General features: G+C 35.5%; 3 protein-coding genes across 4 annotated transcripts in view; 1 reads left to right on the top strand and 2 right to left on the bottom strand.

The window, feature by feature from the left end:
• Positions 1 to 3,131, bottom strand: part of LOC119833326 (uncharacterized protein KIAA0930 homolog) — a 39,482-nt gene extending 36,351 nt beyond the window's left edge. The window contains exon 1 of the mRNA XM_038357311.1: positions 2,969 to 3,131. Coding sequence (XP_038213239.1) covers positions 2,969 to 3,077 — 109 coding nt within the window. The 5' untranslated portion in view covers positions 3,078 to 3,131. The remainder of the gene's footprint in view (positions 1 to 2,968) is intronic.
• A 735-nt stretch (positions 3,132 to 3,866) lies between these two features.
• LOC119833308 (double-strand break repair protein MRE11) lies at positions 3,867 to 6,348 on the top strand. The gene has a single exon (XM_038357293.1). The coding sequence runs from the start codon at positions 4,319 to 4,321 to the stop codon at positions 6,191 to 6,193; it is 1,875 nt and encodes a 624-aa protein (XP_038213221.1). The 5' UTR covers positions 3,867 to 4,318; the 3' UTR covers positions 6,194 to 6,348.
• A 272-nt stretch (positions 6,349 to 6,620) lies between these two features.
• On the bottom strand, positions 6,621 to 12,385 carry LOC119833309 (RISC-loading complex subunit TARBP2-like). Of its 2 annotated transcripts, none has more exons than XM_038357294.1 (7): positions 12,235 to 12,385; positions 11,852 to 11,932; positions 10,343 to 10,573; positions 9,820 to 10,113; positions 9,251 to 9,374; positions 7,846 to 7,918; positions 6,621 to 7,296 (listed from the first exon to the last, which is right to left on the bottom strand). In XM_038357294.1, the coding sequence occupies exons 2-7, from the start codon at positions 11,927 to 11,929 to the stop codon at positions 7,038 to 7,040; spliced, it is 1,059 nt and encodes a 352-aa protein (XP_038213222.1). In that variant the 5' UTR covers positions 11,930 to 11,932; positions 12,235 to 12,385; the 3' UTR covers positions 6,621 to 7,037. The 2 variants fall into 2 exon arrangements, with proteins under 2 accessions (XP_038213222.1, XP_038213223.1); XM_038357295.1 differs by having other exon boundaries at positions 9,269 to 9,374.
• Positions 12,386 to 19,493: the final 7,108 nt, after the last annotated feature.

The following is a 19,493-nucleotide window of genomic DNA, read 5'->3' as shown; positions in this document are numbered from 1 at the left end:
ATTTGGTTACTGAACATGTTTGTTTGTCAAAGTCATGACAAACAAACATGTTCAGTAATGCCTAATGAATTGTAAAAAAAATAAGATGAGATTTGTACCTCCGAAAGATATTTATTATATATTGTAAATATAACTTATTGTTTAAGAGATCAAAGACGAATAAAATAATGTAATAATTGAACTTTGATAATTTTTGTTCTCATTATTCTGTGTAATGGAACATTGAATTGTAAATTCATGGAATCAAATGATCATCCACAAATTTGCTAATCGCGTAAATTATTAATAATATAAAAAATCTACATTCCGTATGATAATACAGAAGCTTAAGTTATTTGAATGTGCTTGAACTAATTATCAATAGAATTTAAATAGTTTCTATTTTTCTTATGTATGAGCAAAGGCAAGAAAGGAAAACATTGTGTAACTGATAATATAACCCTTTATACCATTGCTGTTGTGAATCAAAGTTCAATAAATGTCTTTTCTAAATCTTGTTTTATTTTATTTTTTATTTTTTTCCTGATCCAATACTTTTAAGCACATGAACATCATTATTACAAACAGATTTGTCAGTTTTAAATTGATTTTGAATTCATTTAAACAATATGACCAACTGTACCAGTATTCCCTGCCGTTTAATAAATAATATTAACATTTATAAATTTGACATGCTGGTTTTCTTATGTCTCCACCAGATGGCGTTGTAATATATTTGTAGAAATTACAAGAAAATAAACATTAGAAATAACTGTGATGCATGAATCAATCTGATGCATGCAACACTGGACACAATATGCTGGGTCTTGTTAGATCAATATAAATACACCATCTAAAAGCAACAACTTGCTTACAAATAAGCAATTTCATTCTTGATACCTATTACATGCACTTCAATATTTATTTGGTATCAGAACAATTTACAAAATGTAAATGTCATTTCTAATTAAGTATTAGGTATTAGCATTTTTATATGCAAAATTGTAAAGCAATATGAGATTTAATCAAATAAACATACAGATGATGTGTTGATGACATTCAACAGTTCACCTCACATTTTCATATAAATTACTTTGCATCATACATGAATATTCATTTTCAAATTTGCATCAAATGTAATAAAATTAAAGAAACAAGGATTATAAATGGATGTATGATGGTATCAAGATGATTCATGTAATAGTATGACATACAGAGCATGTTTAACTTTCCACAACAGATCTATACATTAACATATAGCTATTATGTTATCTGTGACATTACTAGCTCACCCAGCAAATGCTATCCTGCCTAACCATATGCTTACTTAAATTTCATAAGAATTGGTTCAGCCGTTTCAGAGGAATATGGAAACCAAACATTTGAAAATTTTATACAAAATTAAATACTTTTTAATGGAATTTAAACACAATTTATTCATTATATTATTAACCCGAAGTTAGGTCCTAGGTCCCTCCCTGAGGTTTTCGGCAGCCCACACAAGCTGCTTAGCTTCATGGAGGAGCTGGGATGGTTCCAGGTTTGACTGGCTACCCCCTTTTCTTTCACGCAAAATAGGCGCTTGACGTCGAGTTGCGGAAAACGAGCCCATATTATTTAACCCGAAGTTTCAAACACTTTACAGCAAGTATGGTCAAGTGATAGTTATCTCTTGTAAAGTCTTTGAAATGTCGGGTTATTAATATAATGAATAAATCGCATTTAAAATCTGTTAAAAAATATTTTTTTCTAAATAATATATTATATTCTATAATACTCATGTAAGATCAAACACAAGAAAATACTAATTTTATACATATTAGATATAATAATAGATAGTCCCTGTGCCATTTGATTAAAATTAAAATGCAGGCTAAAAATTATATTCTAGCACTTTGAGAAATCAAAATGCTGTCTCTTTGTGACCCTGTTCACTGTAAAGTGTTTGAAATGTCGGGTTAATTGATATGATTAATAAATCCCGTTGTATGTCCACATAACTATTAATTTCAATGGTTTTAATAACCAACAATAATTAACACGGTTGCACAGAAATGTTTGGATTTGACAATCCTTCATGCAAAAACCACAGAATGGATATTCATGATATGTAGCACTGCAGCTTATGTACCAGAATAATGCATGAGCTATAGAAACACTTTCTTTTGAACAAAATTTTGGTCAGATAACATGGCACAATTAGTTACAATAATTATAATAATTATTAAATATTGGTTTATATTAAATATGCTATATAGCTATATATTAGAAACACGGCTTCTTACCAGAAACATACTATAGAACAACAATAAATACCTCAGCATATTATTAGTATTTCTTAGTTTTCTAAAATATTATGCATATTGATCATTAAATAGCCCAGACTCACTATTAAAAGATACAGTTTAATTAAATGCCTTAATGATATCCAGCCACATTGATATGTAAAACTTTAAATGAATTTACTGGCTGCTGCTTTGGCTATGGCTCCGTATCCTTCAGGTAGTTAATAAAATGGTGTTGTCTAATAAAGAGCTTAGGCTATTTTGAATGAAGTTGTAGATTTAATCAGTTAGGAAATATTACTTATGATGAAATATTTTATTGACTTTCTTGGTATATTTTAATTAAGTAAATTGTAAAAAGATATAAACATAATTATATTTTAATTTAACATTATTGTGTATGGGTATATGAATAAATGTTTTTCTTTTATATTTTTAGATTGTTCTCCAAATCCTCTACAAATATTAAATAAAATGGGGTCAATTGTTACTTTTTAAAGAATATTTCTATTATGAAATAAATAAGAATGAAAAGCATAATTTGATTATAATATGCATGGAACAAATAGTCGTGTTGTTCTATTTATATTAAAAGAATTATAGATTTTATGATAATTTTATGAGATTAAAATTTATTACATTGTTTAACAAAATAATAATTTGTATTAAGAGAATATTGTTCAAATTATCGAGCGCCCACTTACCGTCTTTCATTAACTGTCGCATCTCTTTGGTGCGCTGAAAATTTATTTCCTCCAGCAGTTGTTCCAACATTGTAGCGTTTTGTAAATATGTGGATCCTCCCAAAGCCATCGCAATCGGATCACCTTTTATTCCCAAACAATAACACTCGAAAACTTTTTTGTCAACACATCACTTATATTTTCTGAATTGTGCGTATTTCACCTACTGCATTAGTTTACTCTAGCAGATCAATAACTGTAGGTAAGGCACCATCAAATAAAAAAATAACTTTTATTGAAAAAAACTGTGTAATTAACTTAATAATTACAATAAAGACCAATATGTACAAAATTTATACAAAATCCATTCCTTATTCCTATTGGACATTAGTCTAGCCGATTGTATAGAAATGTCAACGTCAACGTCAATTTTCTAAAGTAATGTGATCGATTGCGATTGTTTACATGATTAGGCTATATACACGGCAGGTACATATTATTTACGGCGCTAATTTGAGGTTTCCCTTTCGGAAATTTGCAAAATTGTTACCCAACAATACTGCTGTAATATCAAATATTTAATAATTCAATTTTGGAATTTAAATTTTGATTCAATTATTATATCAAAATCCAAATTTTCGCGTGATCCCTCTATTGCGTATAGCCATTAAACAAAGAGAAGAAGAAGGTTCTTATAAAACTAATTCTAGCTCTCTATTCAGAATGTAGTAAGTAGAATTATCATTACATTTGGCAGGCACTGTCATCGCTTGTACTAGGTATCGCTTATAAAATTTAAATTTACTGTCAATTTCTGTGCGTATTTGTGATTTGGGAGAGGGTTTATTTAAATACAATTTATGTTTCCTTTTCAATGCAAAACTTGTTTTAATTTTAAGATAAGTGGTGGCTCAGTGGTTAGGACCTTGGTTTTAGAGAAAAAATTGTATGTTTGAGACGGGTCGAGCGTGCAAATACATGAAATTTTCAATTTATCTGTAGGTACAAGATCCACATCATGTCGTAACCAGCATGTCGTAGAATCAAAAGTGCAATGACATCTGCCAATCTAAACCATGTGGTAGGAACTGGGAAAAGTTGCAGTGGGAACATATTATATGGGCTGATTATGAGTGTAATATCTGATTCAGTACCTAAATTTAGGATAGTGTGATATAGACTACTCTTTGAGTAGTATTATGCTGTCTTCAATGAACGCAGACATTTTTCAATTTGTCATTTGAAATGTCAATGTCGTTTTCGATACAGAGATTGTTTGTGCCGGTTCTGGCGGTTAACAATAAGGGTAATTTAAGAGTTAAATTAAATACTTCAAAATATAAATAAAACTAAATAATTGTCGACACCAAAATGGTACAAAATGATAATGGTTGGTCTCCTGACGACACTTTGCGCGTCTTAATCGCATCTGATATCCATTTGGGATATCAAGAAAACGACGCCGTACGTGGTGATGATAGTTTTATAGCTTTTGAAGAAGTTCTATCCTCAGCTGTTCAGTATGATGTTGACTTCATACTGCTTGGAGGAGACCTGTTTGATCATGCCAAGCCATCGCCGAGTTGCATGTACAAATGCACAGAAATCATTCGCAAGTATTGTTTCGGCGATAAGCCTATAAATATTGAAGTATTATCTGATCAATTAGAAAACTTTTCAAGGAGCGTTAATTATGAAGATCCCAATTTAAACGTGTCATATCCGATATTGTCTATTCATGGAAATCACGATGATCCAGTCGGTCAAGGCAGTGTCAGCTCTCTCGACATTTTATCTATTACTGGGCTAGTCAATTATTTCGGCAAATGGACTGATTACACGAAAGTCCGGATATCTCCAGTGTTAATTCAAAAGGGTGAAACAAAATTATCTCTTTATGGATTGAGTCATTTGAAAGACCAGCGTCTTGCTCGTTTGTTTGCAGAAAAAAAGGTTGAAATGGATTTAATGGAAAATGGAGCAGACTGGTTCAACATATTTGTGTTACATCAAAACAGAGCTGATAGAGGTCCCAATAATTATATTTCTGAAAATGTGTTGCCTAAATTTTTAGATCTAGTTATATGGGGACACGAACATGACAGTCAGGTATTCCCAATGAAAGATGTAAAAAGGGATGATGAGGGCTTCTTTGTTATCCAGCCTGGCAGCACTGTGGCTACCTCTATGGCAGCTGGTGAGGCCTTACCAAAACATTGTGCATTGTTACAGCTGCACAAAAAAGAGTACATAGTCACACCTATTCCTTTAAAAACTGTGAGACCATTCATATTTAAAACAATTGTGTTATCAGAGGAAAATTTGGGTGATGGAGATGTTAATGAAAATGAAAAAGTACAAAATTTCTTGAAAGTAAAAGTGAATGAGGCCATCGCTGAAGCAGAAAAACTTAGAAGTGGAGATCCAAAACAACCAACCTTGCCTCTCGTCAGGCTCAGTGTTTTCTATGAAAGAGATGAGCAGGATTTTAACCGTGTTAGGTTTGGCCAAAATTTCAATGGTCAAGTTGCAAATCCTAATGATTTATTAATCATGAAAAGAGAAAAGAAAATACGTGATAAAAAGGAGAGAATCTGTGAAGAGGATGATACAGCTCATGTGGAAGTTACATCGGAAGTAACTGATGTTGAAACGCTTTTACAAGCTTACTATGATTCTCAACCACCTGAAAAACAGTTGTCTGTTTTGTCAGTTCGTGCTGTTACTGAAGCCATTAAAGATTTCACATTAAAACGTGATGACGACGTCTTCCGTCGCGTTCTCGATGCGCATCGGCGCCGATGTGTCGAATCGCTTTTGGAATCTACAGCTGAAACTGAGGAAGAGATGAATGAACGTATGCGCATGTGTAAAGAAGCCCTAGACGCGGCTGATGCCGATCAGTTGAAGAGTTTAATAGATGCAGCGAGTGCGAAAGAAGAGGCAAAGCGTAAAGATGAGAAGCAGTTGATTGTTCTCGTGAAAAGGGAGTCTATAGTTGTTTCGAGTGATGACGAAAGCACGTTTCCGGGACGGGGTCGCGGTAGAGGCTCGCGTGGAGGGCGTGGCCGCGGGAGAGGGAGGGGTCGAGGCAAGTCGCCGCAAGCCGCGCCGCCGCCGGTGCCCGAGCGGCGGACGCCCAAGCGTTCAGCGGCACAGAAAACTACATCCTGGCTCCAAACTCTCACTAGCGATCGCACGTTACGCCGTCGTAAAGACTCTTCCGAAATTGAAATCTCTGATTAGTATATAATATATACTACGCAACTTATAAGTATTCATATTTAGGATTATTGTAAAAATTATAATATCTTGAATATTTAGATGTATAATTTTTTGGTAAAATTGTGATTTTTCTTATTATGTGAAGTAAAAATTTGCATTACATTGTGTTAAACATATCTGTTTCACTTATTCTTTTACAATTTAAAACAAAAAAAAGATTTAGTTCAGTTTAGGCAATCTTAATCCTTTCATTATTAGTTGAACATAGTTGATGACAAGCAGGACTAGATAAGAAAGCATTTTAAATGACTTTAAAGATACATCTCTAGTTAAAAAAATTAAACATTAGCATATTCCGAAATCACCTCAATGCATCTAATCCATCAATCAATTCAATTTAATAAGTGCTATTGATATAGTGGAATTAAAACATAAACATCCCTTAAACGTAGTCATTTTATTCAATATGTTATATTTACACATCTTAAATACACAGATTTTAGACTAACATTTCTCTTACTAATGTGATTAGAGCTTTCAATAAAGTGTAGTAATGAATTAATTCGAGAAGAAAATCAATCAATATTAATCAAAGATAGACTATATTCACTCTATATTTGATTAATAATGTTATATTATGCTGACAATGATAACGCAAAATCCTGTGTGGTTCAATTTCCAACTGTTAATCAAAATCACATATATTTACAATGCTCACAACAGTTAACCTCAAGTATGAATTTATTTTGGAATACAAAAAACATTCACAACAACTCGATCGTCCAATATATCTCGATCCATAAATTGTTACAATACATTCGGAAATGCCACACTTGAACGGTTAACGGTCCTTCGAGCCGGTAGGTTAGGCGGCGAGCAGCGGGCCGTCGGCGAGCGAGCGCGCGGCGCGGGGCGGGTCGGCGAGGCGCGTGCGCGCGAGCGCGCGGCGCAGGTAGCGCAGCGCGGCGGCGTGCGCGTCGCGGTGCGCGCGCGGCCCGGCCGCGGCCAGCGCCAGCGGCGGCGCGCTGGGCTCCAGCCGCACCACGCACAGCTCGCCGCCGCGCGCCTCCAGCCACTCGCGCTCCACCTGCAGCCCCAGCGCGCCCGCCACGCTCTCCAGCGCGCTGCGCCACACACATTATTGTTTGACTTTTTGCCTCAGGGCTTAACATTGATAGTGTCGGTTTTGCTTTATTGTAAACAAGTTATCGCTCTCTCACCTGTCGTCCCCATACATTTTACAAATTTAATATAACAAAACACAATATGTGGGAATAAAACATTAGTCTTGAACATTAGTTTTTTTGTATCTTATGTTATATACACTATCATAAAGATTTTGATTTAAAAGTGCAGAAAAAAAGAAGGCTTTCAAAAAAAAAATAGAATCATCAAAATCGGTTCAACGAGTTAATCAACTGGTTCAGAGGTAAGAGACCCATAAAAAATAGAATCAAATTGAGAACCTGTAGCGATTTCTGAATCGCACAAGCGAAATGTTCTCGCTACAGAAGCATATATACAACTTTCTAACATCATCAAATCGAGGCTTTACTTCCTCTCCTCCACAAACCTATTATTTTTTTTATAAGTGTATTAAAAATTTAAAATGGCATAATACATTAATTAAGCATACGCAAACGTTTATCTTATATCAAATACATATAAATTACCTGACGGGATCCTCTTCCTCATCGGTACTGGTTGCATCAAGTGTCTCTCTTCCCAAATCTATCTTCTCTTTATCTAAAATTAATGAATTAGTTAAATTATATTTAATAGTTAAAAATCATATGTGAAATTCCAGAAAGCTTCAATTGACTGAATTATTTTATTAATTTTTTGGGGCATGCATTAATATTTGATTTGTAAAATACTCTAATATTAAAAAATAAAAATGCTAAATGTAAATTCATTGAAAAATTTTGAAATAATAGAAAAAAAAAATGATGGGGCGAGATACAAATTCATTGTTATACTGTATTTTTTTATTTTCCTCCAATAAATTTCCTGGTAAAAAAAGATAAGTAAAAGACAATGCGATAAGCTATAAACATTTAAAGAAATAATAAGAGTTTTAGTTGGTTAGAGAAGTGAAAATTCCCATCATGCGACTGTTATGTATTTTTATAATAATACTAGCTGCACCCGGCAAACGCTGTTCTGCCTTACTCTTATCCTTTAGGGGTATGAAAAATAGATGTTGGCCGATTCTCACACATACCCAATACGCACACAAAATTTCATAAGAATCGGTCCAGCCGTTTCGGAGGAGTTTGGCAACGAAAACTGTGACACGAGAATTTTATTTATAACTAGCTGTGCCCCGCGGTTTCACCCGCGTAAGTCCGTATCCCGTAGGAATATCGGGATAAAAAATAGATGTTGGCCGATTCTCAGACCTACCCAATATGCTTACCAAATTTCAGAGGAATCGGTCAAGCCGTTTCGGAGGAGTATGGCAACGAAAACTGTGACACGAGAATTTTATATATTAGACTAGCTGCACCCGGCAAACGCTGTTCTGCCTTACTCTGATCATTTAGAGGTATGAAAAATAGATGTTAGCCGATTCTCAAACATACCCGATATGCACACAAAATTGCATAAGAATCGGTCAAGCCGTTTCGGAGGAGTATGGCAACGAAAACTGTGACACGAGAATTTTATATATTAAGATAATATGACACGTCTCTTCAAGCACCAAACATTGTGGAATGATAGTAGATTATTTTTTAGTTACTGGAATAGCAAATGTAAGTAAAAGAGAAAACCATACTTCTATCCATACAGAAAAAATATCCTATATGCCAAAGACTTTGAAATACTCTTGAATGCTGAATGAATTTAGAACAAAAAAATAAAGTTTATAGTATTAAGTATGTGTTATATGTAATATGTATAAAATGCTTGTAAAAGTTGCCTCCTAATTAATAAAATAACTACTAAATAAAACGTTACTGATTTTAATCATTTTGTCAAGAAGAATAAAATACAAACTAAAAACATAGTACTAGCTATCGTGAATGTGTAAGGTGAAATGTGAAATGGATGGGTGCGGTGCGGTGCGGTACCCACCTATGTACGTCAACAGACCTAGGTGGTAGTCGGCGAGGCGCTGGCCGAGCGGCGCGCGCCACGCCCCGCGCTGCTCCACGTACCGCTCCATCGCCTTCTCGTGCGCGCGCGCCATCGCCTCCTCCTGCGCGCCGCATCGCTACGTCACTCACCCATATCGACTTGCAAATACTCAATATCCTATATTACATCAAAACTACCGCGGTTTCACCCGCGTAAGTTCGTATCCCGTAGGAATATCGGGATAAAAAGTTGCCTATGTGGTGTTATTCCAGTTGTCCAGCTACGTATACGTATTATCTACGTACCAAATTTTATTGCAACTGGTTTTTTGCGTGAAAGAGCAACAAACACACACATATCCTTATAAAATTTCGCATTTATAATATTAGTAGGATAGGATAGTAGGAAGTAGGATAAACATGACAAACACCCTTGAACTAATTAAAATACCATTTCAAAATTAAGGTAGAAAGTTTGCTTCTATAAATTAAAATGCTGAAATGTGTTGAAAATGTCACTCGTGTTGTGTAGGCGATAAAGATAACAGAGCCAGCCGAACGTGTCACCTCTACAAAATCAATGGTGAGCCGCGCGAGATTCTCCCGCAAGTACTTATAGAGCGCCTCGGCGGCGAGCTGGCGCGCCGTCTTCTTGGTGGTGGCGGTGGCGGAGCGCTCGTGCTGCGCGAGGCGCGCGCGCACCGTGAACTGGCGGCGGTGCGGCGGGCCCGCGTCGCCCACCAGCTCGTACTGCACGTCGCCCAGCTTGTACTCCGCGCACAGCTCCTTCAGCAGCGCCACGTAGCTGCGCACGTCGATCGCGCCCGGCGCCGCGCCCGCGCCCGCGGACCCGCTCGGACCCTGCTCACGTATAGTGTTTTATTGCTCTCGATTTATGTATGTTTGATCAAACATAGTATATATCTATGAATTTTTATATAGCTCTAAAACCATTTTTTTGTGACTTGGAAATTTAGAAACATTAAATTTATCATTGCTCCGGCAATTGCTAAATAAACTAGTACACAAATTTAAAAATCTTGTAGAACTCAAGCAAAATTTATTTATTTTAAAGTTAACGTTTGCATACCGCACTGGGCAAGGCTTTGTCTGTGGAGGGTGGTTCAGGCGACGGCGGAGCGGGCGATGGCGGTCTGGCATAGGGCGGCGGCACGGGCATGCCGCGCGCGTGGTACAGCTGGTTCAGCATGCGGCGAGCTGCCTCTTGCTTCGCTTCCTTCTTGGAACGCGCCATAGCTGTTACGGTCTCTCCAGACGTCTTGCAGCAACACTCAAACATCGCTTGGTGTTGTGGTCCAGTCTGAAATATGGTTGTATTTACAATGTAGGGTTTTGATTTCAATGAATTATAAATTTTAAGTAACCATATTTTCACATATTTTAACCCATAATTTTCACATTGTATGTACACTAGTTTTTTTTTATATCATAGCAGGCATCTGAGCTGGTGGTTCTCCTGACATTAAATGATACCACCTCCCATGAACATTCCCAGAGGTAGTGCCCCCTGCATTGTGTTAAAATGACTTGTGTATGCATATAATGTTTTGCAATGGACGTAAGTGTAAGTAATGGATTTAAGTACTCTGAGTATAAAATTTGTGTTGGTAGAACATCACAACAACAAATGAATCACTTTGCCTGAATATTATGGTAAAAAATAAATTAATTATTTCAACACACCCCATGGTATAAGTTCTTTTAAAATTAATGTTGTGAAAATAAGAAAAAATAAAATAAATTGTTGAGATCAAATAGAATGTTCTATATTATTTCAAATGAAATAACTTTATTTTTATTATTATGCATAAAATTTAACAAATTGGTACTGAAAAAATAAAACAATTGTCCTTTTATTATAGAGCTACTATCTAACCCGGCAAGTTTTTTTTATATGTGGTAGTCGAGCACGCTTCTGTACGCATTGGGCCAGCTCGCACCGGGGAAGTACCACACCCCCACAGAAGACCGGCGTAAAATAGCATTCTGCTGTGTTTCGTTCGGTGAGTGGGTGACCCGGAGGCCCATATCCTTTTCCTTACCCTTCCCAGTCCTTTTACTTTATTCCTATCGCCAATCCTTTCTTAATCCCCTCCCAAAAAGTCAGCAATCCATTTGTAGAGGCGTAAGGTCTGCAATGGACCTTATGCCTCTCCAAATGTTCATGGGCGGTGGTAGCGCTTACCATCAGGCGTCCCACCAGCTCCATTGCCGACTGTAACATAAAAAAAAGTGCTGTTCTGCCTAACTCTTATCATTTACAAGTAAGAAAAATGGTCCAGACATTTTAGAGGAGTATTGTTAGTAACATTGTGACACGAGAATTATAATATAGAAAATCCATCAAGTGACATATTATGCAAATACTGTCACTGATAAACAAAATTTGTTACTTATATATATGACTAAATTTGAAATGACTGCCAATTTAAAGGTTATTTTATAAAATTATATTCAAATTGTTGTCATTATGCCATAAGTTAAACTTCTTTTGTAATAAATTAGTTAGATTAGTTAGACAAATTGAATAAAAATCTTTTTGGAGATGATACTAAGGAATGTCTGAACATATTATTACCTGTTTATATTGATATTCAGGAATTTGGCCCAATTTCATCATCATCTCCTGAAGAACAGATATCGCAGTTTTCATCATTTTCTGGAATTAATTTATGATTTAATAATAGGGTATGAATTATAATCATACAATTATAAAGGATAATCTTTAAAAATAAAATGTGAAAAGAAAAGGATATAATAATACAACGTGTTAGTTAATTATTAAACGAAATAGACGTATGCCCCAAAATAATCAAAAATACATTAATTTAGTAACTATTTACTTTAGTAACTATTTACTATTTAGTAGAAGAAGTAGTTTTGTGCTTCCACTCTTTTAAGGGATATGCTCGAAATATAAGAATGCATTGATTTAAATACTTTCTTATTCATTACACTTACGGCAAATTTGACGAGTTCAAGGTCTTCTAGAATAGTTAATTTTCTTAGCGTAACGACGGTATAAAAATTAAATCTTTGAAGATATCACAATATAAACAAAGTCAAATAATAAATAAATTGCACAAAACGTCAAAGGCATCGACTTTTAGCAAGGGCCACAGAATACGTACTAGTTCCTCATAAAGACAGATGATAAAACCTAGGCAAAAATGCCATAGAGCTAAAAATGAGGCGACTCTAAAAGCACATTACTATTACATCTTTTAACTATCCTTTAAAGTTTAAACCAGCAGATTGGATATTTGATTAGACTATAAGACTAATAAATTTAACAAGGTTCCTTTCTTCATCATATTACTTTTTTTTATTAGTAACATAATAAACTTCAGACGACTAAGTTCAGAAAGGCGCTGTTTCTTCTTTTTTCAGTGTACTGAAAAAATAAGAAATTGCGAAACTGAATAATGATGTATCATTATTACGTATAAATTATTGTTTAATTGTGTAAATTATTAAGATAGTTTAATATATATACTGATATACGTATGCACTCTTTTGATACCTATAGACGATTCCTTCGTTGCTCGTGGCAACAAAATATTGTTATCCATTGTGACTACATACTTTCAAAATGTAAAGGGGAACAACATTCACAATATAAACACGTATAGTCCACCTGAACACACAAATGTGTTATCTCAAAATATTTTTTGGAAATGGGCCGTCGGCAGCGTGTCACCGCGGACGCCGGCGCTGCCGCAGCTTGCGCCATATTCCGGGTTCTCATTGTATATACGTGCATACTTTTAGTTCATTCCCTCCTCTACTGGGGACGGAGGTTCTTGCGTAGACGTCTGTACAGCGACATGTGATCGCCCACGATGATTGAACACCGAACGATACCCGGCACGGAACTTACGAAGCTGATTCTTCTGGACTCTGCTTGGCTGGCATTCATCTACATGCTACTTCTCACACTATTCGAGCTAATAGAACTGCTGCGCCCCAAACCACCTATAGTTTGCAATTTAAAACGATGCCGTAAACATAAGGCATATTAATCTAATCTAACTAGAAGGAATTTATGTAAATTGTTCACGATATTGGCTTAGATGTGTTTATTAAATTATCTTCTCATCCAAAGCTCTTGTTTATACTGCTATACCGCGACTTAAGCAAAGTAGATTATCCATCGTCACAGTAGTAAATATACATTTATTTTTAATTGTTTTAAATGCAGTAGGATAAAAGGATAGGATATTATAATACTAGCGATCGACTCTGGTTTCTTATGAGAAAAACGTAATTATGAAGGTATATTCGACATTCATCATTTCTGAATAAGTGGTATATGATTAATTATTTATAAAATAGGAAGATTTGGTAAGTAGGTGTAAGGTGCTAAATCATCTTAAAGTTTGCGTAGCTTTCCTACTTTTAAATGGATGGCCCATCTTTTTTCAGGATAAATAGAATATGTAGATCTTGGTTGTATGTATTTCACAAATATCTAACTGGCGCTTGTCAAATCTAGCAGATGTATGCGTCGGAATAGCTATCATAATTTATAATTATCGCATCACGGGCAAAATAATTGAGATATTTATAACTGATGACCGCTTTCATCTCGCGCTGTTTATTTTATCTGCCGTTTTTATTATTCGCAATCATGCTCTTAACTATTACATTACGGCGCAGACGCCAATACTCTTGACCATTTTTTTAACCAGTACGTACGTACCTTGTTATATATCTATACAGGAATTGCACGTTCATTGCAGTTGCTTTTCAACTGACTTGAAAAAAGAGAAGGTAATTCATTTGACAGTTCTTTTCGTGTTTTGTTTTACTTTTTTTGAAGGCTTTTTAGTTTTTTGTTAAAATTAACTGTTTACTATTGAAGTATTGGTGTTCTCTGTTTACAATCAGGAAGTCAAAGTTTCAGCAAAGAAATTTAATTTAAATTTAAGTAGGTATCTTTCTTTAAAAAACCAGTCACAAACGTGAGACTTGTTTCCATCTTTTTGTACTTTTCAGCAACTATTAAAAAGTAGAGAATGGTATAAAATCCAAGAACGAAATTACCTTTAAGGCGAGCTTCGGTTCGAAAGTAATTTATGTAAAAAGTTTCGAACGACGATCGTATATTTATTTTTCCGTCTAAAGCAGATTTAAAATGAAATGAAACCGGCGACGACATCGCCCGAGTTCACATACCTTCAGATAAAAATATGTAGCATTTCTATGCGAATTTTTTACTTATAAATTTTTAAAGAAAACTTTAGAAACCATTTGTAATACAAATTCATTTGCGATGGGTTTTTATATAATGTTTTCGCTATAGGAGTAAGTCCAAACTCCCTACTAACTAGAGTAGAGTCATCATGTGACAGAAAATGTGAGCAGTTCTGTTTATACGTCTCATCAGCTTCGTTCAGATCAGGTGGAAACTGACGTGTTCATTATCAACTCAGTGAACGAACTCCGACAGCAGTCGCAGCGGGCGGCTAGTAGGTACATTATAATTCCCAAAATACATTGAGACCTGAATTTTGTCCATTTATTTTCGTTTTAATTACGTTAAAAGACCGTTTATCGCTAAACGCTATATACATTTTATGTTCAATTTGGCGAATTGAGTTTGGTACACATCGTCTCCCCGGGGAGTTCCGCTACTGTACACTGCGTGAATCCCGCTACATGTCTACCAATTGAATTAAAACACTTTTTACCTTTTATGTTCTATTAGTATATTGCCAAATGAAAGCATATGCTCGTGCTATGTCGGTATGTGTATTGGAATCTGTTTACCAAGTAGTATTCCGCCCGTCACTGCAACTCCGAGTAACTCCGGGTTGAGTTACGACTGCGCTTTCGGTGCATAGCATATTTATAGCCTTAGTCGAAATTAAGCTACATTTAATAACAGCCATTGTAGTTGAAAACCAACAGGATGGAATCGTGGGTTGAAAGGCCGCGGCGGGTGAACGACCGCGGCACGCGAGCTTTTTCACGTGGTACGATTAGATTCGATGTAGGTCAGCAGCACACAAGAACCTCCCCCCTGCAAGCCCCTTACGGCCTCGCTTAACCACCTACTTCCTCCAGGTGCCTGCCATTTTACTGTAACCTGCAATAAAATGTTCATTTTTAGGCGCCCTATTCCTTTTGCCATGACGATCGGATAAAATTTCCTGCCTTTAAATTGATCATTATAACATATTCTTATTAAATCTTAAGTTTTACCTACCATTAACTGGACTTATTAATTTGAAAATTCAATTTTTTATCCATATACACCTCGACGAAAGTATGCCAATTGGATAGTGAAGCGATCTGTCCCATAACCTCTACGACATAAAATGAAAACTATCGATTTGCCATTTGAGCGTTGGACACTGTACGGTCACACACGACTGTCACTAATGTCGTTTGTCCGCTCGGCCGCCCATTACGGCCGGCAGACCTCATCATCTTGTAAATCAAGCTTCGCCGTTCAGTTTTTTCATCGATTTGTGAATCAATCTTTGCAGTTTACTGTCACGCTCCATATAATGGGTGTATATGTGATGTAAATAAGTTCCACTTTTTTACAAAAACAAATAAATACTTACGTACAGCTACAAAATACGTAAATTAAAAATGTATGAAAAAACTTGCAATTACAAAAAGTGTAGTCCAAAAGAGCAGAGTGAATAATATTTCTACTCCCCAAACCTACATTCTATTAAACACAAAATGTATAATTCTGCGTTCATCTTAATGATATCATTACGAAAGGAACGTCGAATGCTCAAAGTATGAAAGGACGGATTACTTGCGCATTTTTTATTCGAGGGAAATGTTTTGTAGCCAACCCCATCACTTAATCTCTTCGTATCGAGTCAGATTTCACTTTGTATTAAATTTTAACATTTTCTTACGGATACTTTAAACTAAATCTATCTAAACATTTTCAGGTGCTACATGATCATCATTATCATTTTCAAACTTCTGTGGGAGTCGAGCACGCTCCGACACGAATTGGGTCAGCTCGCGCCGGGGAAGGTAGCAAACCCCCACAGAAGATCGGCATGAAATAGTCATACTACTATGTTTCTTTCAGTGAGTGTGGAGCCAATCCTTTTCCTCACCCTTCCCAGTACATTCTTTTACTTCCGTCGTCTTAAAAGCGGGCAATGTATTTGCAGCGGCCCTCCCAATGCAAATGTTCGTGGGCGGTGGCGATCGCTTACCATCAGGCGAATCAATAGGTTAAGTTGCCCGCTATTACATAAAAAGACTCAATTTCTCTCCTCCGACACACGGATTATCACATGTTTACCACTAGATCGAAACTCAGGGTCTGTATATTATTTTGTGTTGTCTTTGTGAAATAAATAAACTATTATTAAACATATATTTTTTCAAGAATACTTCGTTTCGAAGCGCTTTCAAAGTACAGGTAAATAATAGTTTACCTAACACTTGACACATTATTCGGTTAATACCACAGTTAACATAATACTATACTAGTTAATACATATTCCTTCTTCTCTTCAAATTTATACTTATAAAAATGTAACAATGACCTGAATAAAACTCCATTACCACAATCGAGCAGTGCCCGAAGTTCTGTTCAATATCTTAGAGACACCACTCTCGTAAAATGTGTAATCAAAGAAAGCCATTATACAACAATTTAATAGGCTTATAAAGATTTGCACTAAATGTACAGAATGGAATATATTCCGGATTTCTTGGACTGTATAATATCAACACGGTTACTATCACACAGTTATTGTAAATACACTCGAACAATTCTCCAACATCTCGCTTTAGTTTCACAAAGAAAACCTTGGAATATTGCCTCGACCGCGGCGTCATAAAAGCAGTGACTGCGATGTTTACATATCCGGATGAAATTATTAAAAGCATATTTTCTCATGGACTTTAGATATATTGAAAAAGTAAATAATTTTATACTTCCACTCTTCAAACTCAAACATTTATTTATTCAATTATGCCCGCGACTTCGTCCACTATCAAATTTACAGGGACGAGTCCAATTTTTATCTGCAATAGAAGTAACTGGATTACTCCTTACTTACTTACTTCACATACTTAACATCAGTCAGTGAAAGTTGGCTATCAAAATCGGTCAAGGCGTTTCGAAGATAGGTAATGCAGAATAAACAGAGAAACATCTTATTCACTTGGTTAATGGTTCGATATACTTTTATGAAGATCAATTAAAAATGATATAATTGTTATCATCACTAAGGGTTTATTTATATTATCTGGAGTTCATACGGAGTTTTAATAGGTTGGATAGGTAACATTTTTCGCTCATCGTACTAAAAGAAACATTTAATACAGTCATGTAAAATATAGTATACACCACCTGTGACCTAATCGCATTCTCTGAGGTCAGCAATTCATCAAAGCTGGAACGCGGCCGCCGTAGCAATATATCATTGGTGAGCCGATATAATTGTATGTGGTGTTTAAATAGTCATTGCTCTAGTACTGTGCCATTTGAAGAGTTGCTTAGAATATTATATGAGCAGCTAAATTAGTGGCACGATCGATGATTCTATTATTAAGATTTTTTTGTACCATATTTCTTCTTTACTTTCTCCACGCATCATTACTTTTAAGTAAATTGTTATATAACGTACCCAATATCCACAGTCTTTGAAGATGAAAATTTGAATAATTAACCCCAAAGGGACTTACCGACTCCAAAAGTAATGGCTGATTGGAACGATAAAATATACATAACATTCAATATTAATTGACTACCGCGACTTCGTTTTCATTGAATGAGATTTTTTATAGGCATTCTGTCTGTAAATGTCTATTTAAAACGGTTCACCTATTTCGACGATACACTGACAGCAAACAGAATGTACCATGAGAAAAACCTTTTTTAGATATAGATACAGTATCCTTCTGTAATGGTACGTTCTATGTGGATTTAGCAATTTATCATAAAAATATGCGAAGCAAATTTATTTGTATAAATAGGCATTTATATTGAATGTGAATAGAATTCGGCGAAAGTGCAAAATTGGGTCAGCAGTGAACAGACATTGGCACATTTGACGATAAACCCTGCGGAGCCGCGCGATATCGTCTATGCAAGCTCCGAATCGATGAAAGTAGTATTGCACCGTACAGTCGGCTCGCTCCAGTTCCAACAGCTTGCAATTCTTATACGTTGCTGTCGCTTGTTCTAGACATTTGATTAAGCCTAATTTGAAAGAAACCCATCAAGTTCAAGTGGACTGAAGAAATTCTGCAATATAAATAAACTTTTAATGTAATTATAAATACATGTATTTTTTGATACCATCAATACGTTTTTGTTTTCCTCATCTGTACTAAAGGTGGTTGGCAGAAAACGCCATAAGCGAAAACAGCAAGCTTTTTTTGTTCTTTATGTTATGAGCTGTATTTAAAGATGTTATTGTAGTACAATAAAGTATATAATCATATGAGGAAATATGACATGCAACGTTGTTCGCTGTTCCAGGAGCTGAGATAGCGTATGGCGGATACTTAAGTTGCTATACTAATATAAACGGCATATTTGTGTGATCGATAGCTCAAGTGCTGTTTATACCGAGGTGTGGTCGACTGGTCGCCATTCGCTTACTATATACAATTTTATGTGTGCATTCAAATACTGTTTCAATTGAAATAGTACTTTGGAAGAATATATGATAGTAGTACCTACGCTCACACTTATCTATATAAGGATTAAAAAACATAAAGGTTATGTAGAAAAACACCTCCGAAATAGAATAATATTTAATTGAAATGATCTTTTACGAAATTGATAATGAGAACAGAACGAAAACTCTTCTAAAGCTTGTTATTTATTTAGCTTTCTATTTAATATCCCAATTCAGCTATGCGAAACAAAAATTTCTCTAGGGAATTACCTTACCGCATACCGCTTGTATATTTGTCGCACGAACAACGAAGTTTTCAAAATTAAATTATAATATTAGTCAGTCGCAAATACAAGTACGTCGTACTGACCAACCTATTGAGTTGTGTCGAGCCGATTTAGTGAAGGGGCCACGGGAACTGGTAATAAAACGTCTACGACCCCATCAGACTGTCACTTTAAGCGTAGATATGTTAATATGCTCATCAAAATTATTATTAATTAATTACGAGATAGTTTATATTGTGAGTATATTAAACATTGAATATGAATAAACCAGCCCGGAAGTCTAGTCATTTTAACTTTCAGTTGATATCGTCTA

This window comes from Zerene cesonia, chromosome 17 (assembly GCF_012273895.1).
Source record: "Zerene cesonia ecotype Mississippi chromosome 17, Zerene_cesonia_1.1, whole genome shotgun sequence".
In the NCBI taxonomy this organism is placed as follows: domain Eukaryota; kingdom Metazoa; phylum Arthropoda; class Insecta; order Lepidoptera; family Pieridae; genus Zerene; species Zerene cesonia.
The sequence above is the reverse complement of the archived record's forward strand: the minus strand, read 5'-3'. Positions and strand labels throughout refer to the sequence as shown.